The sequence below is a fragment of the Henckelia pumila genome, chromosome 2 (assembly GCF_033568475.1).
Source record: "Henckelia pumila isolate YLH828 chromosome 2, ASM3356847v2, whole genome shotgun sequence".
Classification (NCBI taxonomy): Eukaryota; Viridiplantae; Streptophyta; class Magnoliopsida; order Lamiales; family Gesneriaceae; genus Henckelia; species Henckelia pumila.
The window spans coordinates 166392667-166418551 of NC_133121.1; the positions used below are offsets into that span (position 1 = coordinate 166392667).

The 25885-nt window shown below is 33.3% G+C and overlaps 1 protein-coding gene across 1 annotated transcript; it reads right to left on the reverse strand.

Annotated features, from left to right (window-relative positions):
• Positions 1–1820: 1820 nt before the first annotated feature.
• Positions 1821–4162, reverse strand: LOC140883924 (DNA-directed RNA polymerases II and IV subunit 5A-like). Its single transcript, XM_073290547.1, has 5 exons — positions 4117–4162; positions 3469–3680; positions 3008–3187; positions 2615–2728; positions 1821–2144 (listed from the first exon to the last, which is right to left on the reverse strand). The coding sequence occupies exons 2-5, from the start codon at positions 3667–3669 to the stop codon at positions 2019–2021; spliced, it is 621 nt and encodes a 206-aa protein (XP_073146648.1). The 5' UTR covers positions 3670–3680; positions 4117–4162; the 3' UTR covers positions 1821–2018.
• Between the last annotated feature and the right edge of the window lie 21723 nt (positions 4163–25885).

The following is a 25885-nucleotide window of genomic DNA, read 5'->3' on the forward strand; positions in this document are numbered from 1 at the left end:
ATCTTCACTGTCTTTTTATTTGTACTCATTTCTTATGTTTCACGGGCTACTACAATGAAATTACAAAATGAATTAACAAGCAGCTTCAAAAAAAAATTCAAAAACCAAAATAATTGATTTACCATCGTCACTCAATCATTTCAAATGAATAATTATTCAACTGAAACGACCAACAATATAAACAGAAATCACATAACAAATTCAAGAACAAAAACATAAAAATAGAGATAATCACATAAAAATAAATAACTAAAAAATAATTTATGAACCTTAAAATACTATTGAAGGATTTCGAATAAAACGAACGTCTGCATAATCATTCAAGAATTTCAAACAACTAATAAATAAATAAATAATTTAGACAAGAAAAATAATCACAATCAATATAATAAGACTAAAAATGAAGATCGGGGATTTATTCATAACACATTCCACAACAACAAAAATAATAACAAGATCACACTTTTAGGCAGCTGATTTGAATATTACAAGGAATATCCACATAATATTTATAATCCAGTACTAAACTATGAAAATTGACAATGAAATCATTATAATCGAGAACAAATGCGAATTTTAAATAATCAATACACAATTGGTTGAGATGAACCACAGATCCACTTATATATGTAAAACATAAACGTTATCCATCAAATTTGTATAATTCACGCGATGTACGGAACTTCAACATAACCACAACACAACATACAAAAGACTCAAAAAATCACTCAATTGGAAAAGGAAAAAAAAAAAACCAATCATCCAGATGGAATTGCATCTAGAAATTCCTTAATTTCAGAAAAAAAAAAAAATCTACCTTAAACTTGTTGTTTCGATGCTGGTTCTTCGCAAAGATTTTCAAAATCTAATGCTTCTTCGCTTTAAACTCCTTTCGCCTCAGTTTGTTGCACAAAACATCGACACAAATATATTGATCGTAGTTGATTTAGCCGTTAATGAAGGATTAAAGTAGAAGACAAATTGAGGAAACGTTGGATTGGAAAAAGAGAAGAAGAGCTATTAAATAAATATTTATTGGTCAATGAGTATTAGTGGGTTTTCATATTATTTGAGGGTAATTTCATAATTTCACCTCAATTAGGGTGTCCAAACAAATGATAGGCTTGTGTCAGGGAGCTGGAAGAAAGAAACTCTGAATCAGGGACTGACAAACAACTTCAGTTTTCTAATTGAGATTTAAAGGCAATTTCCCCTAAATTATATCATTTAGAGTTTTATGTTACATTATATATTTAGTTCTCATTATTCTCCAAAATATTAAATAAATGTTAGCATTTTTATATAATATTATGTTTCTCAATTTGTTAATGAAGAGTTTCATTGGAAATTTATGATATATCATATATTGATTGTCCGTAAATTAAAATTATTATTGTTATTGCAGTCGTCGTTGGCGCCCTCATCATCATCATCATCATCATCTTAATTTAACGTATATATTTTAAACATGTTACAAAATATAATTAAAATTTATAATCCTAAAGACTGAGATTTTGATTTTAGTGAAGACCTTCGTCATGAATTTATGATACACTGATTTTCTGTAAATTGAGATTATCATCATCATGATAATTTAATGTAAATATTTTTAACTCGTTGAAAACTAGAATTAAAATTTAAAATATTAAAGACAAGAATTTAGAATTTTTAATAATATTTATTCATTGTTTTAAATTTTAATTAATAAAATAATATATGATTTTAAATTTTTTAATAGTATTTCTAATAGATATCAATTACAATTGTTAAAAAATCAATACCAAACAATGAATAAATATTATTCATTGTAAAAATCCCACCAAACAATGGATTAAATAAAAAATCACACACAAACCTACCTAATCCTTTGTACCAAACACTGCGACATGTGTACAATGTATCCCACGGGTGAGATATTAGTTGAATTTAAAATGATTTACTACATCTTGTTTACCTCAAAGCTTCAAAAATTGAATACAACCAAAGCTTTAGAAGTTCAAAACCAAAGCTGTTGAAGTTCAAACCACAAAACGGTAAGTAACATAGCGTCCAGCAGTCTCACTCGGTCGGATAATCTTTACTACTTGTCCACGCTTTAGTCCATAATATCTGGCGATTGGGTCGGTTATCAGAATACGAGGCAACTGATACACCACAACCATAACAAACACCAGTCAGGCAGACGGTATATGGAAATGCGAAAGAGAAAAAAATTCCATTGTTATAAAAGAAATTGAGATTTCTCATCTATTTGGCATAACCATATATAATAACGGATAGTAGGATAAGAAGGAGAAGTGATTTCTAAATATATGCAGTGAAATGGCGACAACTTTCACAGTCGACAAAACATAAAGTGTCTGTGATCACAATGGACTGAAAATCTTTTCACGCAAAATCTAGGCTGAGGTTTAATGAAAAACCGAAAATTGTCATTCAACAAAAACTAAACTAATTATTCAAGAAGCAAGAGACACATTATCCAAGCTGCTTTATAGTCAAATTATGCAAGTTGGAGTGGCAGAATAGGTTTCAAAGGAGTTCAATTTGTTGTGATTAAAAAAACAATATACTTCTGTGTTCTGTGATGTTGCATTGGTTGTCATTAACTAACCTGTGTTTCTTTCACAGTATATCTTTCGAGTAGAGTCTTCTTTTCTTCAGGCGTGAGAAGCTGATGCTCAGGAACAAGGACATGCTCTTTAATGTTGACCATCAACTCTGCCTCCTGTACTATGACGGTCATTAGTATCCCTAAAATCCACATTAATCATACATAACTGCATGTGTTGAACTTCAGTCATATAAATACAAACGTAGAACTAAGCAGCGAAAATGCCAAACGCAGAAGACACATCCAATATCTGAAAACATTATTACGCAACAGTTCAAATGAAAAATGCACGAGAAATTAGCTAGGAAATAATATCCGTTGAACAAAATGATCTTCCTATTACTCAAATAAATATTAAGAATAATGAAACACGCAATGAAAGCCATCAATCACCTGGAAAGTTTCTAGGTTGAATTTCGAAGATATTTCACTTATGCAGGTACGAGCACATGGAGTTAAATTTTGCTGGACTACTAAGATTGCCCGATGAACACCGTCTTCTTTCATACGGTTGATATAAGTCTTCACGGTCTTAACTCCAACTTTCGGTTCCTCAGGAAAGAACACATATATCTGACAATGAGAAGGCAAACTGTGAATTGGTTGCATAAGGCAAAATTCTGAATCCAGCCCAATCAAGCACAAACAAAACATGAGGATATATGGAAGATTAAAAAATTCAAGTTTGATTTCCTTATAACACGAGATGGTGGGGAATGGATCTCTCAAAGAATTTCCAAACTTCCAGATTTGCACAATCCCAAACTCGTCCACATAACATCATACTCAACAGAACACTATCAAATCAAACACACCAAATGCAATAATAATAACATAGTAAAACACTAAAGAACCTGATCGGAGCTATTGTCACGCATGGCTTTAACAATAAAGAGGTCAACCCTCTTCATGTTCTCCCCATACTTTTGGATGAAGTGAGCCTTAGACATTTCAATCTCAAAATCACCCACCACGTACCCCCTGTCTCTCAGCATTTGCATCACCGTCTTCCGGGTTCTATAAAGTTGTGTGATTTCCTCCTCCGACAAAACCATCTTCGCCGCTGCTGCTCACAACCCAAATTTCCACAATTTAATTAATAACTAATACCCACAACCGATTTTAAAATATATTATTTTAAATTAGAGCCCTATTACCAACCACCAGAAATTTTCGAAACAGAAAGCAATTAAAACAGGAATATGGTATCAAACAACTAGGGGTGAGCATTCGATAAAAACCAAACAGACCGATTCAAGTGTGATAACCGATCAAAACCGAACCGAGTTGTTTTTTGAAAGTTAAAAGAATGTAAGAAAACCCTTATGTGACTAAAATTCGGAGGCAAAACTGTGCAATTGGAATAAAAAATCTCATTCTTAGCCCACAAATCAGTCATTGCATATACGACTAAAAATATGTAATTTCACATTAAAAACATGACAACATCATTACAAAAGGTAGAAAGGGCACAATGACTGTTCTCAGGTTAATCACCTCACCAGAGAGAAAGTGAGAATTTTTGGAGAGATAAACCGAAGACGAAGAGTGCAGAGAATTTAGGGATGAACGATGACTGACTTTCTTTGCCTATTTATAGGTGGATGGAGTGGGCTTTTCGGAATGAATTTTGCAAGCCCGCGAGTATTAAAAAATAATTGTATTTTATTTTTAAAAAAATTGGTTAAATCAACTAACCGAATTTTTTAAAACAAAAGCTCAAATCGAGTCGATTTTATCGATTTTTTAAAGATTAAAACCGAATTTTCGAATTAGATCAAGATCGGTTAATTCGATTGAACCGAATTTATGCTCACCCCTACAAACAACATACTTCAAAGATTTCATAAACCTCGTTTTAGAAGCACTATCAATTTTTTAACACGTAAAATCTCGTTTACAAAATTCCAAATTGTGAAAAAAATACATTAATCAGTCACAGTTTCATGACATTCACAAACATAGTATGTATATATTCTAAATCTATCTATTGTTTTGTTTTTTTGACAAAAAGAAAAATAAGGCACGCACTTGTTGTCTTGTTGGATCTTTGATTCGATCTACAAGCAAGTTTATCAAATTAATCTAACGAACAATAATTTGTTCTTTTTGCGGCTGTCAAAATATTACGAGAATATTTATTGTGTGTCTGTATTGTTCATGTATCTGTTAGTTGGGGATTATCTATATTTATAAGACTCCTAGTATGGCTCGATATGAATCTTGATCTACCTCAAAGTATGGATGCACTTTGATATAGCGAAGCCAACCACCAAGATGACAATCGCACTCGGAAATCAGAATTAGGTTAATACTAGGACGAATGTGGGGACATACGAAATTATATAAGCTTCTTGTGAGATTTTGAAAATTGTGTGTTTCCAAAGTTAGGGATGAACGATGACTTTCTTTGTATAAATTAGGACTGTGGTGTGGCCCGACTAGAATTCAAGTCTAGTTCAACAACAAACATACAATTAAGATAAAATACAATTATACAATAATAATAATAATAATATCATTATTGGATTAAAAAAATATTAATCTCATTATTATTTTTATTTTTATTATTATTATTATTATTATTATTATTATCTATATTATATCTATACCTATTTATTAAGTGAGAGACCCTTAGAGAAACCATCTTGGTCTCTTGGTATGACTTCAATTTGAATTTCAAAGTATTAGAAAAATAATGGTGGGAATATAATTCATGATCTTTTCATTATTTCTCATTTACTTATGACTAATATTAATCCAAGAAACATTCATTTTTTGTTCCCATAAATTTATTAGATTATTTTCCAAAATCAATTTTAATAAAAAAAAATCAAATTTTTCGTCACACAGAACGGTTGTGCAAATATGCTAGTATATACAATAGTTGAGAACCTTAGAGTGAAGACACCAATTTTTTTTTTCCAAAATTACTCTTTACATTATATGTATAAGTAAATTTGATTTTATTTATATAAATTTTCATATTTTTCGCAACTAACCATTATATATAGGATAAAATGATAAATAATTTTTTTAAATTTATTTTTATATTATTTTAAAATGAAAATTATAATAATTTTAAAATTATTGAAAAAATTATTATTTATATATAACATATAATATTAAAAATATAATATGCTTTGTATGTGCGGTTATGCTAGTTATTGTTGTTGTTGTTCTCATCATCATCATCATCATCAAAACTTGTTAATTAACTAACTTTGAACTAATTGATAAAATTTGCGATAAAATTACGATTATATCTTAATTTAATTCACAAAAAATCAAAATTATTAGACAAATTAGTCATTTTATATGATATTATATATTCTTAGCCATCAGATTTTTCTTATATACCAAAATAACATTAACTTTGTGACCTCTAGTGTATTTTTATTTACGTCACTCACTTGTAAAATTGATGTATTTGTTGCGTTTTAACGATTATTTGTATTTATTTATGAAAATATTATAGTTTTTGTATTTTTTAATTTTACATTTTTTAATTTATTTTATTTTTCCAAAAAACACTGACTTTACAAGCATACAACGCGTGCACGAGAGTATTGATTATTATTAGGGCACCTATACTCATAAACCTTTAAAAGGGGTTTATACTCTGTCACGTCACTGCCACATCAAAAGTTAAAAATCTCATATCTTTTTAAAACCTCTCTCCGTTATCATAAATCTCTTCAACAAATTTTTTTATGGACCTCACTTTTAATTCTCTTATTTTTATTTCAAATTTCATTTTTTATTTATAAATTAATTTGTATATATTATTAAATCATATTCAATAAAAATTTATTGTAATGAAAATTAAATTACATGAAATAAGAAAATAACATTACATAAAATGGTGAAATGAAAACAAAAGACACAAACACCAGAAAATAGAAGTACAAATACAAATCCAAATGCAAATAAAAACACAAACACGAATACAAACACAAGTACGTACAACTACAAATTCAATTCTACTGCATACCCCTTTTTTTTTAATCAGTTCACAAGCATGGAAATGCACACAAAGTTGTTCTGCTGTCATTTCTGTGGTATCTTTCATGAGGATGTCATACTCATGTTGAAAGCATTCTGATTTCTTGATGTCATTAGCAGCATTTAAACCGTCCAATTTTTCCAGTTTTTTGTTAGTGAACGCTGTAAATTTTTTCATTACATTAGTCATGCTTTCTTTGATCACCTCATGTCCGGATTAGAAGATGATGTGTATGCTCCTGATTCAGATGTTCTTGTCTTTTTTCTGAAGTGATGGTCTCCTGATTGTGGAGCGTACTTCTCACATTCTCTGAGAATTCTCCAAAAATGTTCATACTTGAAAGACTTGTTCTTTTTATTACTCATCCATTTTTCATGTACTTTGATTAATATACCATCGTCACTCCAACCTCTTGCACGATTGTTATGCCGCTTATTATAAAATCCACTAAACTCACTCACCAATCTTTGAAGTTAAAAAAATGTGATTTTACCTGCTTCAATTGTCTCTCCACGATTCCAACATGACGATGTTCATTGTACTCCTCTATAATACGTTTCCAGAAAGCTTCTTCTTTTTGTGCATTGCCAGTAATTGGATCGGTGCTTACAGATATCCATGACCTCGCGAGCACCTTATCTTCTTCTTCTTCTTTCGATCATCTTCTTCATAGACCGTCTCTGTATTCCTATCATGGGCAATGTTACCGAGCCCAAATTGGGACGAATGTGGAGGAAATTGAGACTCCGGTACAGAGGTTGGTGTTGCAACATCTAAACTAGACCTTCTTGATTCTTCTGAAGAGAATGTGGATGTTGTTGGATATAAATCCATAAGGAGGAGGATGCCCCATGAAAAATGTGTTGCTCATCATCAAAAAATACTCATGAGGATGTATAAAATGTAGAGCTCAAGGGACATTATTCGGATTAATTAGAAAATTTGGAGGAATCTTAAAATTATGAGGATGTTGTGGTATGTATGGAATGGTTGAGAAATTTTGAGAGTATTGAGTAGCACGAACATTAGAATTTTGAGAAGATGAATTCTCTAAAGTATTTGAAGAGTTCAAGTAATTCATGAAAGCTCTGATTTGATTTTCATCCATTTTCATATAGTTTACAAAAATAGGAAGGAAGATGCAGAGGAAGATAGTATCAATGAGATGAAAAAATGATTCATTGATAGATATATTTATAGTTCAAAAAAATAGCTATTATGAATAAAATTAAATATAATAAATATATATAATATAAAATATAATAAAATAAAAAAAGGTAAAAACCGGTCCCAAGATTTTGGGACCCATTTTTAAGAAATTGTAAGAACCCCACCCCTTCAATTTTTAGTGGGAGGTTTATATTTCTGTGACCTTTTATGAAACTCCCAGTTTTTCCCCCAAAATATCAAATCCCACAATTCTGTTGAGGCTATGTTTGGATAGAAAGATTGCAAATCTATGAATTTCAAATATAATAACATATATTTTTGTTGTTTAGGGAAATAATACCGTTAATTTCAAATATCCACTCTTTCATGTTTATTTTTTTTTTACTTTTTAAAAAAACACGGGCTTTTGCGTGCACGAGACTACTATTTATTATTACTCTTTGCTCTTTAATGAAATGCCCATTTTTGTTCCCAAAATATCCAATCACACTATTCTATCAAGGTTATGTTTGGATGGAAGGATTACAAATCCATGAATTTCAAATATTTTTTTTTGTTTAGAGAAGTAATACCGCAAACTTCAAATACACTCTTTTATGTTTATATAATATTTTATGTTTATTTAATATTTTATGTTAATTATTATATATTTTAAGTAAACTCAATAATAGTGTCATTTGAAATTTATTATACTTTATATATCTAATGTGTAAATAATTAGTTTATGAATTTAGAATTTGATATATTGCCATGACTGACTATAAATACAATCAAAATCTATAATTTTAAATTATTCTATCCAAACTCAATCTTATCTTTTGAATGAAACAAAATACAATTCAATAAAATAAAATCTCAATGTGCCTTTCTAAATAACTTTTGATTAAAAATATAATTTCAAAAAGCCTTTAAGTTTTTGTTTACTCCCCCATTAACTATTTCAAAATTATACCTTTCTAAATACATTTAAAAAAAAATACATTTCCGATCTTAAGTCAAAAAGATATATGCAATATATAGACTTCCAATAATGTGTTATTTACTTTTTTTTCTGTGTGTTTAAACTTTAAAATGTGTTATGAAGTTTCTCTTATAGAATTTCCTTTGGGAGGCCTAGTGGAAGCTTTTGCCTACCTTAGTGTAAGGTTTTGTTGATCACACTGCCGGTCGGAGTTATTCTATCTTATGATCGGAATTCTCTTTGCTATTTGATAAGTGCATTTTATATGCATTATTTTATATTATTTTTATGTCTATTTTGCATACATTTGTATTGTCTTATATTGTTTTATGTGTGTTTTTATGTGATTTATTGCTTATATGTGCATTTCACTCCCGGATTAGTTTTGTAGGAAATGGATTTTTGAATAATAAATTACGAAGCAGCCATGATACAAAAATTATTTTTTATTTTAGAAGAATCTTAATCCAATCTTCACCGTTCAAAATGAAGTGAAGATGTTATGAAGCTTTTGTCCAAATATTAGCTCAATCCGACGGCTAGATCTTGAGATATGAATTGTTCAAATACACTGCACGCTGGACAGAAATTGGCTCGCTCGAGCGAGATTTTCTATCGCTCGAGCGAGCCTGGGAGATTTTGAAAATTATAAAACAGAAGTGTGCTCGCTCGAGCGCAACTTGTTGCCGCTTGAGAGAGGCGTCGCTCAGATCAGAAAATCAGAATTTTCGGCAATTAAAAGTCTTACTTTTCGGGCTTTATTTTGTGGGCATTCAAAGACATATAAATAGGAGAGTTGAGATCAGATTGAGAGGGGGAGATCGCACGACACCAGAGAGAGAGGCGGCTAGACGGAGGCTTTGAGATTGGAGATTTTCTCCATCTTCAAAAGAGTTTTTTCTTCCTTTTTTCTTTTTCTTTTTATTTTTAAATTATTGTTTCCAATTATTGAGTAGATTTTCTTCAACCAAGACGGCGCGATTGGATCGAACAAATTCATGTAGAAAACGTGGATGTTTATTTGAGATTTTTTAGACTTGATTTTATTTTATTAATTGTTAGATTTATTTTTATCTTGTGAATAGTCTGATCAACTATTTGCTTGCATGTTAATTGGTCCTAAGTCGACAGAGGAGGGATTGATTTTGATCACTTTAATAATCAACACATGGTAAAACTGACTAGAAATAGTATTCGGTTTCAGTGTGAGGTTTAGGTGAAAACTAATTTTTTAGAAATATTTAATGCATTCAAATTTGATTAGAATTATGAAAATTTAATTCGTCAATATTTGAATATGTTTGATTGTTTTAGAAATAGACCTTTAAACAATTTAGAAAAATTCTCGTAATCTAAGATTAACTCTGAATCCCAAAGCGACTACATGTTACATGATTTGTTCGGTACATGCGTGTGTCTTGGTTGACTTATTTTAATTATAATTATTATTGAGTTTTAGTTTTTAGTTAATTTCATAATTATTTATTATTTTAAATTCTTATTTTATTTAATTTGTACTCCTTTCTATTATTTGTCTAGATTAAGCTAAATAATCAAATTTTGAGAATTGACAACAGTCCCTATGAGATCGATACTTGAAATCTCTGTCCACTTTACTATTACTTGACCTAGTGCACTTGCTAGTAAATACCGAATTAGGAGCTCAAGTTTTTGGCGCCGTTGCCGGGGATTTTTTAGTTAATATTAGGATAGATTATTTGCTTGAGACTAGATATTTTTATTTCTTGCATCGTTTAATTCTTAATTTTAATTTTAATTTTTCTTACTTGTGAAGTACTTGGAGATGGATCATCGACAGGTGTTCACAAGGTTTGACCAACAATATTTGGAGCCTTTCTATGCTTCTTGGGGGAGATTCAATGATTTGGCGAACAACTTTTGATGCCATGATTTTTCGAATTACACTCTAGTACAGATTTTTTATGGTGGATTGGATGAGATAACAAGAAGTTGGGTGGATTATGGAGCTTTGGCCACTGGCAGTCATTTGTTCAGAAGAGATGATAACAGTGCGATGCACTTGTTAAATGATATGGCAGATTTTGACTACCATTGGCATTTTGATCCTTCACTTCAGGGTTGGAGTCACAAATATCCTCAGAATTCAACCCCAAAAATTTTGCGAACCAACCATTCGAGTATCAAGAAGAGTGTATCGGGCATTTTGAAGATCATGTGGCTCAGTTGGAGAACATTGTGCGACATCAGACAGAGATAAATAAGTTCTTCAAAAGCCGCATAAGCTCTTTGAGTCTTTTGGATGAACATATTAAGAGCTTTATAGAACCATGTTCTGAGATCTGTCAAGATAATGAAGTAATTGAGCCAGAGCATGAGGAAATAATTTTTGAGGAATCTTCTTATGAGGATGAGCCAAAATTGACCGTGGAAGAGGAAGATATATACAAGACAAAAGTTTTGACCTCATCAATGGTCTTTACATGCACACCATTAGAAGATCCGTTCTTACCATTGGCGCCAACTCCACAGTATTCCATCCTCTATGAGCTTCAGCCTAGATTCGGAGTCTCCTTCTATACTAATCAGATCATGCCAAGTATTGATGGACCGACGAGCTTCCCATGTCAATATCGCGCCAAGCTTGAGGGCGTAGGAAATCAAGACCCATACGTAGAGTCGTATGATTCTTATTATGAGCGGCAGCCGCTCTTTGATGGTTGCTTGGCGGCAGCCGCTCTTTGATGGTTGCTTCTACATAGTCGGGCTATAGACTATAAATTTAGCGCTGACTGGGAGGCAACCCAGTGTTCTCTTTTCTTTACTTTTTATTGTTATTTTTCTATTTCTATTAATTTTTGCTGCTCCTACGCCTTACCCGTTGCCTTTATATGTGCAGTTTGTTGCCCCGCTAAGAAAAAGTTGTTGTTGGAGTTTGACAGCCAGAGAAAGAGGACAAATCTAAAACCATGGGAGTGTTATTTTTGTTTTCATCTTGTTTTTATTTGTCTTTGAATTTATGTGTTTGTTCGTTTCTGAATTCTATTCATTGTTTCTAGAGCATTGAGGGCGATGCTTTGGATAAGTTTGGGGGGTAGACTAGTTTATTATAATGTGTGTCATGTTTGTGTTGCATTCGTAGTCATTTTGTCTGTTGCATTTTATTTGTTGTGTCTGTTTACATTCATGTTAAGTAGGATATTGAATGAGAGCCAATGATGATATGAATTTATGATTTTTGTGAAAACTTTTTTGTTTTGGCTCTTGACTTGATATGAGAAACCATAGGTTGAACCGTGAATATTTTTAAGCACTCAAGTTAGACCAATGAATTGTAGCGATAAAATTGATGAAGTTTGTATCTGTTTGACCATTGCACGACACTAGGTGTTTAGTGATCTTAATTGTATCCTGTGAATTTTGATGATCCTCTAAAAATTTCACTTATGACCTTGGGCGCACCAAAAATTTTGAAAAAGTGAAATAGATGAATTTTTTTTATAAAAAAAATTAAACTCCATCCGGGTCATGAACAAGGAATTGAAATCCTAATTACCTTGTCCTTGGCTAAGTTTGCGGATTAAATGGGGTTGCTTTTCTTAAAAATAAATAATTTGGTTTTTGAAAATTAATAACAATTCCATCCGGGTTTCAGACAAGGGATTAAAATCCTAATCTTTTGGTTAGAAGCTAAGTTTGCGGGTTAAATGAGATTGTTGCTCCATCCGGGCTATAGAAGAGGGGATTGAAATTCGAATCCTATCACAGTTATAGCTAAGTTTGCAGGTAATTATTGGGGCTTAAAATTGTCGGGTGAAAAATCTAGTGGTGCGTAAAAATAATCTCAAGGAAGGTGTGTTTGTTAGAAGTAATTGGAAAGAATGAATGCATGCAAGTGACTCTTGCACTGATTTGTCATTGGTCGTTAAGCAGTCGTAGAATGGATTCTTTTTAAGTTGCATGTAGCTAGAATAACATGGCATACACACATGTTCACGCTAGACCGATGGTGTATTATGGAAACTCGAGATCATATTTGTGATTCTGTTTTGTTGGTGTTGGAACTTCTCTGAGGCTATTTATCCCATGAATTTTTTCTACTTTGTTTGTGTTTGTGTGTTTGTTGCAATGTTAGTCTTGCTCGAGGGCGAGCAAGATTTATGTATAGGGGTGTTGATAAGTGCATTTTGTATGCATTATTTTATGTTATTTTTATTTCTATTTTGCATGCATTCGTATTGTCTCATATTGTTTTATGTGTGTTTTTATGTGATTTATTGCTTATATATACATTTCACTTTCCGGGTTAATTTTGTAGGAAAATGGATTTTTGAAGAATGAATTACGGAGAAGCTATTATAAAAAAATCATTTTTTATTTTAGAGAGAATTTAATCCAATCTCACCATTCAAAATAAAGCTCAAGATATTTTGAAGCTGCTGTCCAAATTTCAGCTCGATTCGACGGTTAGATCTTGAGATATGAATTTTTCAAAAACACAGAGCGTTGGACAGAAACTAGCTCGCTTGAGCGAGATTTTCTACCGCTCGAGCGAGCCTGGGAGATTTTGAAAAATAAAACAGAAGTGTGCTCACTCGAGCGCAACTTGTTGCCATTCGAGCGAGGCATCGCAAAGATCAAAAAATCAGAATTTTCGGAAATTAAAAGTCTTACTTTCCGGGCTTTATTTCGTGGGCTTTCAAAGACATATAAATAGGAGAGTTTTGATCAGATTGAGAGGGGGAGATCGCATGACACCAGAGAGAGAAGAGGCTAGGCGGAGACTTGGAGATTGGAGATCTGCTCCATCTTCTTCAGAGTTATTATCCACTTATTGGATTAGACGATCTCTAGGTACCAAATAATTCTAACATATCGCCTGTAGACATATCTCAAATCTCTAGTTCAACTTGATAGCAAGTCTGAAAATCCGAAGAAATTCCCAAATTGTTATATGTACAACCTGAATAAATATTTCAAGAACTTAATACCCAATTAGACACCTTGAAGAGTTTGTAATTCGATCGTAAATGCTTACTCATTGATCCTCCAGTACCTTAGAATTTCGCCGATAGATAAATCTTCAGTTTATCCAAAAAACTTCCTAAATATTCTATTCATCCTTTTGTACCTATAGTTTGTGCATTACTCTTACCGATTGACGTTCACAAAATCTTAAAACGCTAAAATAAAGCACCCAAAAATCTATAGGGACAACTCTATTTTCTTATCTCGCGACTGACCAGCCATTCAGCTTACCAAAAACGTATGCTTACTCTTAACGATCCTATTTAAAATGGAACAACTCATTCAACTAATTCACTAACTAGCAATCTTCTCGCTAGAACTAGTTATAACTAGTAGTCGCCATTCCTCGGATCAAAAAAATAACTTAGGATTTTATTTAGCACTAACACTAATTCCCAACGGTCTAAACACTCACTATGTGGTTACGAGCCAAATTTCTACATAAGGAATCGAAATGATAGTTGAAACTATAATCCACCCAAGTCCCTGTCATGGTGGATCATGAAAGAAAACAGACATACAAGTAATGCTGCTTAATATGAAATGAAATAATGCATGCATTACAAACAAACGAGCTGAAAATAAAAATCTAGATAAATGAAAACAACTCACTCATAATTAAATTCTAGAGGTGAGTGAATATTAATGGAGGCTCCAAGAACAATGAGTATGAGCCAACAAAATAACATCTCTGGTGATCACTCATCCAAAGGTAATGACATCATGCTCAAACAATCAAGAACAATTAAAACAATCGGCGTGACTTCAGTCGAGATAAGTCCACCCTAGTCAATAATCAGGGGAAATAATGGGCCCAAGACATTTTCAGATGTCAACCACAACATAAGTAGATCACAAAAGAAAATCGAGGTAAATCTTACTCACATCAACATGTGGCTCTAGAACCGAAGAAAAATTTTAAGAAGTATAAAACATGAACAAGATTTTATTAAGAAGTTTGACCAATGCCAAAGTAGCTGAATACAACGTTGACTGGTGTCATACGAATTCATAAATGAACAAAGGATGTGCAAAGAATTTTCGGATACTCAAAAGTATATGTTGCAATGGATTTGAGCACAAAAGAAATAAAAATGAAATAACAATCGGAATAATAATTCACAAAATTGAAAGGCTCACAGTAACCGACTTACTAATTCCAAAATCATATTTGTCCAAATAACAAAAGAAAAACTCTAACTATCCATAATAATATAAAAACAAGTTTGTATCCTAAGTCTTCACACGAGTTTGATTCATAAACTTAACTGACTAAACGCACGCCTAGAAATTTCTAAGCAACCTATACACTTAGTTGTATCCGAATAGAATCCAGTATAAGAAAACAACTTACAATAATAACACACAAATTATATTTCCTAATACACAAGTTTAATATCTTCCAGCAAACCCCTACAAACTCATCAAAATTATTAGTACTACCTAATAACTCAAACAACATCCACAAACAGCCCAAAACCGAAAGGAATATTGGTACACCAACTCCGTTTAACTTGGATCCGCATGCTATAAAAATTAACAGTCAAATAGTATACTTTAAACTACTAAAAATTTTTTTTTAAACGAAAATAAATATTAAACTACACACTTAAGCAAATTAAACATCTAGTTTTGAAAATATTTTTAAAATGGATGACATCAAAACATTTAAAGTATCAATTCAGGTATGACTAACATATAAAATTCATTTAAACTTACAAACTTTGAGACGAGATTTCTCGAGTTTCTTGCAACCAGGAGTAGGCACAACCCAAACCAGAACCATGCTTTGATACCAACTGAAACGACCCTCACTCAACATAAGTAATAATTAAATAAAATATAAATTTTTCAAAAAATTTTATAAAAATTTCGGCATGACCTATTTGTTTAAGTGAAAACCCGCCTGTCTCAGATAACAAACAAAATAAAATGAAAGAAATAAACAACCGACGACACAAGTAAACAAAACCGAGAAAAGAACGAGAACCCAAGGAAGAGACTCGACTAACGAATATCCAAAAGTGTTTAAAAATCTAATGTTTACTTGCCCAAAACAATTCTAACTAAACATTACATATACATTTGACAAATAAGCAAAATAAATTCTTCATAACATATAAATTCTAGTAACTATGTGGAAGACGAGCATAGGTCGGAGGGATGTGGCATGCTCGCATCGCAGTTCACTCGATAGTCTTACCTCTCGATCTAAATGAAATACTCCTCACCTGAATAAAATAAGTGTAATGAGTCTAAAAGACTCAGCAAGAATATGTGGGGGGGGGGGGGGATAACGAATACTACGTAAATACAAGCACACGCAGATTTAAAGTAGCATATACTAAAAATACTTTTGTTTTGTGCCCTTACTTTAAACAAAATAGACTTCTAAAATGAGAGAACATGAATATAACATATGCATGGCTAAGTCATAAATAATCAATGTAACTACATAAACTGTACTGAAACATAGTCATAAATATTTTGAACTGTAACTGTGACTAAATAAACTGTTCTGAAACATAGACATAAATATTTGAACTTAGATCCTTGAATTGTGACTCTATGATTTCGATCATGATCATGGCTGCAGTGCACTATGCCGCAAGGAAGTTAGGATTTTTTCCAGCCCGTCTTGCCCATACTTGGTAAGGGAAGCTAAGATTTCTGCCGGACCGTCCAAACCCATAATTGCCAAGGGAATCTAGGATTTCTCCCGGCCCGTCCAAACCCATAAATTTGGTAAGGGAAGCCAGAACGTCTCCCAGCCCGTCCAAACCCATACTTTCTATAGTCACAATCATCTCACTTTGTTTCTAAAAATATTTTCTTTCATACTTGAATATGGACTTAGCATGCATATGTAAATATACATACGTGTAAACATTTACTTTATAATCATGCAAGAGACTCAAATATGGACGACAGGGATGGTGATTTAGGGAACAAACCATGGATGGAAATCTAAACCATAATGTAGCGCTTAAGATGATTTGAGCGGTTTGCCCGTAAAATTTGTAACTTGCTCGATTCTTAATCAAAAAGGATTCCGCTTGAAACCAAAACTCCCACAAACTTAAAACTAAGAATAGAATTCATTCTCAATGCATCCATCATCAATTGACCAAGCTAAAGTCTCCCATTTTCGGGCAGCAAGCTCATGTGTCTAGAATTCTGCACCTATTTCTTCAAAGGCTTAGAACTCAACCAAAACTTAACCAAATTACTTCTCGCTTGAACCGACATAGTCCAAACGTCATAGGATAAATCCAGACCCGAGCCCATAACCAAAATCATACTTTAACCTTGTTTTAAACATGAAATTCCGGACAGCAACTTAAACACCCAAAATTCTGCATCTCTTAGATCAAATGCTTAGAATTGAAGGAAAACTCAACCGAATTGAATTCCGCTTGAAACGTCATTTTCCTAACATCCTAAGGTACCATCTGCCCCAAGCCCTTCCCTAAATTTAGACACTAACCCTGTTTTAAAAGTTCATTTCCGGACAGCACTCACACAACCAAAATTCTGCTCATGTCCTAGTTTTATATCCAACCAAAACCTTAGCTATTTTGCAGCTCCCAACTCCAATCCACTATTGTTGTATCAAAACCAAAATTTAAGCTCACCCAAAACTCCATAAAACGCACCCCAAACAGCTCAAACTCAGCTCAGCATGGCAACCAAAACCGAGCCCCTAAACTCTAGATCATTCGAATTTTCCTCAAAACCAACACACAATCTAAATTCAACCCATCCTAACACTACCATGTGAACTATATTTCACCCATGGTAGTCCCTACATCACCAACCAAGCATCACAAACAACACAATCCGATCGAACCAAGCATTCACATGATAAGAAAGTTTTTGAAAATTTTGAGATAAAAAGGGCATCAATGCCGACTTCAATTCAACTCAAAACCATTCAAATCTTCATCATGTATATATAATATCACAATTTCCTTACACTTATTAGAACACAAAGCTCACGACAGAAAATGGGGAAAGATTCGAACATGGAACTAGCTATTGTTTTTTTTCCGAAAATTTTTGAAATGTAAAAAAAAAAACCAGCACAATACATAATAAATCTAAGAGGTGAGAAAATGAATCATATCCTTGCCTAGGCTAAAGAAAAAACCAAAATGGACAGGAGCTGGAAATGAACTGAAACTCGAGCCAAGGGAATGAGGAAACATCCCAAGCAACTCGAGCTAAGGGTGAGCTGTGTCGGAGAAGGTGACTGGCCGGAGCTGCTGGAGGCGGGCGGCAGCTGGAATGCTAGAGAAAATGGAGGTGCCGATGGTGAGTGTGGGAAGAGCTGGAAAGCCGAGCTCAATGAGGAAAGAAATAGCTCGTACAGCTAGCCTTGAGGATGCTTCGCCGGAGAGGAATGAAGGAGAGTTGTGGCGGTGTGGCATTGAGAAGAATAAGGAGCCGATGAAATTCTTGGGAGAGAACAGAGCAAATCGTGCGTTCTTGTGTGTGTGTGAGTGTGTGTGCGTGAGTTTTAGGTGTATTTTGGGTGTAAAATGTTGGAGGCTAGGGTTAAGTCTTGAGTCTAAGTGTAAGGTTGAGAGGTGTATTTATAGGCGTAAGCATATAAAATGTGAGTGTGTGAGTGCAATGGAAAAAGTGCTACTTGCCTTTAAAAGTGCTACTCAAACTACCAACTTTGGGTCTAAATATTTAATTGCACTAATAAAATGCACAAGCTAGAAAATTCAGGAATTAAACACTATAAATATTCTAATATCACGACAACGAGTAAAATATTTAAATAACAAGCAGAACGATTAAAATAATTTAAACAGGCTAGGATAATGTTTAAAATAATTTAAATAAATAAACAAGCAAAAATAATTTTTTTTTTTAATGATTTGGACAATTAAAAAAGATTTAAATAAATAAGATAGACTTTCAAAAAAAATTTAAAATAGCTAACCGCTAAACTTAGGCTTATTTAAAATAAATAAGTTGGACACTCGAAAATATTTAAACAAATAAGATAAACAATTAAAATCATTTAAAAGCATAAACTAAACAATTAAAAATCATTTAAATATACAAGCTTAAAACTTTAAAATATTAAAACAATTAAATTGTACAATAAATGCATTTAGACAAATAAGTTTAAACAATTAAAAACATTAATTAAATAGTTAGTACAATAAAAATCATTTGAATAAATAATAAAATATTTTATTAGCACATAATTTAAATAAAGAATTTAAATGAATTAAACTTAAAAATAATAATCCTAATATTTATTTAATTTAATGCATGCGATTTAGTAGATTGAGTTTTAGGTACTACAATTCCTCCCTTACTTAAATGGAATTTCGTCCTCAAAATTCAGGACTCACTAACTAGGTCCGGATACCTTAGACCAGATCAACACTAGGTTTTCCAACTTAGCACCTACCTGAGTTGGTCCAAATTAGCTTTCGCTGCGTACTCTGATGCTTACTGATATCTATATCATCAAGGACCTGACTAAATTTTATTCCAATATAAAATTTACAATTCTTAAATTTTCCCAAGTGGTCTTATCCTCAAGAAAATTCTATCACTCCTCAAATTTACTTCCAATCTAAATTTACAAACTCAGAAACGTCATCTTACTGCAACTGAAAAGTTCTTCATCCTACAAATTCTTAGATCTTTAAGTTATTGCACAACTTACATTTTACTAACCTTATATCCTATGTCGAAATTCCAATCAATAGAGCTCATATAACCAATAAATAATTTATGTCGACCTCGACCAAAACTTAAAAACTTTCTAACAACGAAGCTATGCTTAATGTCTATTTACCAATTAAACTTAACTCACATAATATACAACTCGAGCTCTTAAGAAATTCACAAGTTCCCGAAACACTTAGTAACTAAGCACTAAAATTTTCTAAATAAGTAGGCTAAAGGAAACTATATAATTCTACCTCAACTGCCCTTAAGATACAAGATGGATCTGACCCATACTTCAACATCGACACGTGAAACCCATCATGTATTACTAACAACTCTGCGGCATACCCAAACGATAAAACAAATTACCAATCTCTTCAACATTAGCATTTCGCCGATAGATAAATCATCAGTTTATCCAGAAAACTTCCTAAATATTCTATTCATCCTTCTGTACCTATAGTTTGTGCATTACTCTTATCGATTGACGTTCAAAAAATCTTAAAACGCTAATATAAAGTACCCAAAAGTCTATAGGGACAACTCTATTTTCCTATCTCGCGACTGACCAGCCATTCAGCTTACCAAAAACGTCTGCTTACTCTTAACGATCCTATTTAAAATGGAACAACTCATTCAACTAATTCACTAACTAGCAATCTTCTCGCTAGAACTAGTTATAACTAGTAGTCGCCATTCCTCGGATCACAACAATAACTTAGGATTTTATTTAGCAATAACACTAATTCCCAATGGTCTAAACACTCACTATGTGGTTACGAGCCAAATTTCTACACAAGGTATCGAAATGATAGTTGAAACTATAATCCACCCAAGTCCCTGTCATGGTGGATCATGAAAGAAAACATACATACAAGTAATGCTGCTTAATATGAAATGAAATAATGCATGCATTACAAACAAACGAGCTGAAAATAAAAATCTAGATAAGTGAAAACAACTCACTCATAATTAAATCTAGAGGTGAGTGAATATTAATGGAGGCTCCAAGAACAATGAGTATGAGCCAACAAAATAACAACTCTGGTGATCACTCATCCAAATGTAATGACATCATGCTCAAACAATCAAGCACAATTAAAACAATCGGCGTGACTTCAATCGAGAGAAGTCCACCCTAGTCAATAATCAGGGGAAATAACGGGCCTAATACATTTTCTGATGTCAACCGCGACATAAGTAGATCACAAAAGAAAATTGAGGTAAATCTTACTCACATCAACATGTGGCTCTAGAACCGAAGAAAAATTTCAAGAAGTATAAAACATGAACAAGATTTTATTAAGAAGTTTGACCAATGCCAAAGTAGCTGAATACAACGTTGACTTGTGTCATACGAATTCATAAATGAACAAAGGATGTGCAAAAAAATTTCGGTTACTCAAAAGTATATGTTGCAATGGATTTAAGCACAAAAGAAAGAAAAAGGAAATAACTGTCGGAATAATAATTCACAAAATTGAAAGGTTCATTGTAACCGACTTACTAATTCCAAAATCATATTTGTCCAAATAACAAAAGAAAAACTCAAACTATCCATAATAATATAAAACCAAGTTTGTATCCCAAGTCTTCACACAAGTTCGATTCATAAACTTAACTGACTAAACGCACGCCTAGAAATTTCTAAGCCACCTATACACTTAGTTGTATCTGAATAGAATCCAGTATAAGAAAACAACTTACAATAATAACACACAAATTATATTTCCTAATACACAAGTTTAATATCTTCCAGCAAACCCCTACAAACTCATCAAAATTATTATTACTACCTAATAAATCAAACAACATCCACAAACAGCCCAAAATCGAAAGGAATATTGGTACACCAACTCCGTTTAACTTGGATCCGCATGGTATAAAAATAAACAGTCAAATAGTATACTTTAAACTACTAAAAGAAATTTTTTAAACGAAAATAAATACTAAACTACATACTTAAGCAAATTAAACATCTAGTTTTGAAAATATTTTTTAATGGATGACATCAAAACATTTAAAGGATCAATTTAGGTATGACTAACATATAAATACATTTAAACTTACAGACTTTGAGACGAGATTTCTCGAGTTTTTTGCAACCGAAAGTAGGCACAACCCAAACCAGAACCATGCTTTGATACCAACTGAAACGACCCTGACTCAACATAAGTAATAATTAAATAAAATACGGATTTTTCAGAAAAGTTTATAAAAATTTCGGCATGACCTATTTGTTTAAGTGAAAACCCGCCTGTCTCAGAAAACAAAAAAAATAAAATGAAAGAAATAAACAACCGACGACACAAGTAAACTAAACCGAGAAAAGAACGAGAACCCAAGGAAGAGATTCGACTAACGAATATCCAAAAGTGTTTAAAAATCTAATGTTTACATGCCCAAAACAATTCTAACTAAACATTACATATACATTTGACAAATAAGCAAAATAAATGCTTCATAACATATAAATTCTAGTAACTATGCGGAAGACGAGCATAGGTCGGAGGGATGTGCCGTGCTTGCATCGCAGTCCACTCGATAGTCTTGCCCCTCGATCTAAATGAAACAATCCTCACCTGAAAACATTAAGTGTAGTGAGTCTAAAAGACTCAGCAAGAATATTGGGGGGGGGGGGGATAACGAATACTACGTAAATACAAGCACACGCAGATTTAAAGTAAAATATACTAAAAATAATTTTGTTTTGTGCTCTTACTTTAAACAAAATAGACTTCTAAAATGAGAGAGCATGAATATAACATATGCATGGCTAAGTCATAAATAATCAATGTAACTGCATAAACTGTACTGAAACATAGTCTTAAATATTTTGAACTGTAACTGTAACTAAATAAACTGTTTTGGAACATAGACATAAATATTTGAACTTAGATCCTTGAATTGTGACTCTGTGATTTCGATCATGATCATGGCTGCAGTGCACTATGCCGCAAGGAAGTCAGGATTTCTCCCAACCCGTCTTGCCCATACTTGGTAAGGGAAGCTAGGATTTCTCCCGGCCCGTCCAAACCCATACTTGGTAAGGAAAGCTAGGATTTCTCCCGGCCCGTCCAAACCCATAAATTTGGTAAGAGAATCCAGAATGTCTCCCAGCCCGTACAAACCCATACTTTCTATAGTCACAATCATCTCACTTTATTTCTAAAAATATTTTCTTTCATACTTGAATATGGACTTAGCATGCATATGTAAATATAACGTACATGTAAACATTTACTCGATAATCATGCAAGAGACTCAAATATGGACGACAGGGATGGTGATTTAGGGAACAAACCATGGATGGGAATCTAAACCATAATGTAGCGCTTAAGACGATTCGAGCGGTTTGCCCGTAAAATTTGTAACTTGCTTGATTCTTAATCAAAAAGGATTTCGCTTGAAACCACAACTCCCACACACTTAAAACTAAGAATATAAGTCATTCTCAATGCACCCATCATCGCTAGACCAAGCTAAAGTCTCCCATTTTTGGGCAGCAAGCTCATGTGTCTAGAATTCTGCACCTATTTTTTCAAAGGCTTAGAACTCAACCAAAACTTAACCAAATTACTTCCCGCTTGAACCGACATATTCCTAACATCATAGGATAAATCCAAACCCGAGCCCATAACCAAAATCTTACTTTAACCCTGTTTTTAAACATTAAATTCCGGACAGCAACTTAAACACCCAAAATTCTGCACCTCTAAGATCAAATGCTTAGAACTGAAGGAAAACTCAACCGAATTGAATTCCGCTTTAAACGTCATTTTCCTAACATCCTAAGATACCATCAGCCCCGAGCCCTTCCCTAAATTCAGACACTAACCCTGTTTTAAAAGTTCATTTCCGGACAGCACTCACACAACCAAAATTCTGCTATGTCCTAGTTTTATATCCAACCAAAACCTTAGCTATTTGGCTCCCAACTCCAAGCCACTATTGTTGTATCAAAACCAGAATTTAAGATCACCCAAAACTTCATAAAACGCACCCCAAACAGCTCAAACTCAGCTCAACATGGCAACCAAAACCGAGCCCCTAAACTCTAGACCAATCGATGTTTCCTCAAAACCAACACACAATCTAAATTCAACTCATCCTAACACTACCATGTGAACTATATTTCACCCATGGTAGTCCCTACATCACCAACCAAGCATCACAAACAACAAAATCCGATCGAACCAAGCATTCACATGATAAGCAAGTTTCTGAAAATTTTGAGATAAAAAGGGCATCAATTCCGACTTCAATTCAACTCAAAACCATTCAAATCTTCATCATGTATATATAATATCACAATTTCCTTACGCTTATAAGAACACAAAGCTCACGACAGAAAATGGGGAAAGATTCGAACAGGGCACTAGCTATTGTTTTTTTTTCGAAAATTTTTGAAATGTATAAAAAAAACCAGCACACTACATAATAAATCTAAGAGGTGAGAAAATGAATCATATCCTTGCCTAGGCTAAAGAAAAAACCAAAATGGACAGGAGCTGGAAATGAGCTGAAACTCGAGCCAAGGGAATGAGGAAACATCCCAAGCAACTCGAGCTAAGGGTGAGCTATGTCGGAGAAGGTGACTGGTCAGAGCTGCTAGAGGCGGGCGGCGGCTGGAATGCTAGAGAAAATGGAGGTGCCGATGGTGAGTGTGGGAAGAGCTGGAAATCCGAGCTCAACGAGGAAAGAAATAGCTCGTACAGCTAGCCTTGAGGATGCTTCGCCGGAGAGGAATGAAGGAGAGTTGCGGCGGTGTGGCATTGAGAAGAAGAAGGCGCTGATGAAATTCTTGGGAGAGAACAGAGCAAATCGTGCGTTCTTGTGTGTGTGTGTGAGTGTGTGCGCGTGAGTTTTAGGTGTATTTTGGGTTTAAAATGTTGGAGGCTAAGTCTTGAGTCTAAGTGTAAGGTTGAGAATGTATGTATAGGTGTAAGCATATAAAATGTGAGTGTGTGAGTGCAATGGGAAAAGTGTTACTCGCCTTTAAAAGTGCTACTCAAACTACCACCTTTGGGTCTAAATATTTAATTGCACTAATAAAATGCACAAGCTAGAAAATTCAGGAATTAAACACTATAAATATTCTAATGTCACGGCAACGAGTAAAATATTTAAATAACAAGCAGAACGATTAAAATAATTTAAACAGGCTAGGATAATGTTTAAAATAATTTAAATAAATAAACAAGAAAAAATAAAAAAATCTTTAAAATGATTTGGACAATTAAAAAGGATTTAAATAAATAAGCTAGACATTCAAAAAAAATTTAAAATAACTAATCTCTAAACTTAGACTTATTTAAAATAAATAAGTTGGACAAATAAGCTAAACAATTAAAATTATTTAAAAGTATAAACTAAACAATTAAAAATTATTTAAATATGCAAGCTTAAACATTTAATCTTTCTATGACAAGGTGACCCGATCTCTCCTTACTTGTTTGTTCTCCGTGCTCAGGGCATGTAATCCCTTTTAATGTCTTATGAAGCTCGAAAACGAATCACAGGAGTCTGTATTGCACATCTGGTCCTTCGATCTCTCACTAGCTTGTTCTTCGCAGATGATGACCTCGTATTCTTTAAAGCCACAGTGGAAGAGAGCAATGACATTCGAGACTGTCTATCGGTTTATGAGAAGTCTTATGGCCAACTTATCAACTTTGAGAAATATTCTCTTTCCTTTAGCCCCAATACTGATGTTGCAGATGACAATAGTATCAAAACGGCACAATCTATCTCAATAACAATAGGGAATTATCTCTACTTGGGGCTCCCAACGTTCTCCCTCAAGAGGAAGAAACTGCAGTTCAGATAACTTATTGAACGGGTAGCTAGTCAAAAGAATACAAGGCTGGGGAAGCAAAAAAATTTCGACTGGGGGGAAGGAGACACTAATCAAATTAGTACTCCAATCAAATTTCAGTGCTACAATCTTCCAATGGCTCTCATGCACCGTGAGTTTCTCATAAAATTGGGCAACATAGTGGGTGTGGTGGAAGATATTGATACGAAAGATATCTATGTTATTATCGCATACCAACGGCTTTCGGATTTTTGCTACAATTGTGGTTGTATTGGGCATTCGTTCCTAAAAAAAAAACCGGGGAAGCTAATCTATGGATGTTGGTTGCATGCTCCATTTGGTGGAGGATGAGTCAAAGTAAGGAATACCTACAGTAATAATACCAATAATCGTAGGGATTATACGGAATCATCTAGTTCAATGGGTGATAAACTAAATTCGGATAGTGACAAAGCTGGTGCTGAGCTATCAGGGAATCTGGAGAAAGCATTAGTTCTGGCCCATGCAGCCGTAACTGAAGGTAGGACCAAGGAGTGTGGTGCCGAACAAACTAACCAAGTCTCAATGCACGACCAAGGTGGAACTCAAGGCCTTGCTGAGGAAAAGCTC

What these genes read in the sequence shown, in the direction of transcription:
- LOC140883924 (XM_073290547.1), bottom strand. Translation starts at nt 3,669, where the DNA reads ATGGTTTTGTCGGAGGAGGAAATCACACAACTTTATAGAACCCGGAAG. An exon ending in GTGACAATAGCTCCGATCAG is followed by an intron (nt 3,188 to 3,468) that starts GTTCTTTAGTGT and finishes TCTCATTGTCAG; the next exon opens with ATATATGTGTTCTTTCCTGA. An exon ending in TCAACCTAGAAACTTTCCAG is followed by an intron (nt 2,729 to 3,007) that starts GTGATTGATGGC and finishes GTCATAGTACAG; the next exon opens with GAGGCAGAGTTGATGGTCAA.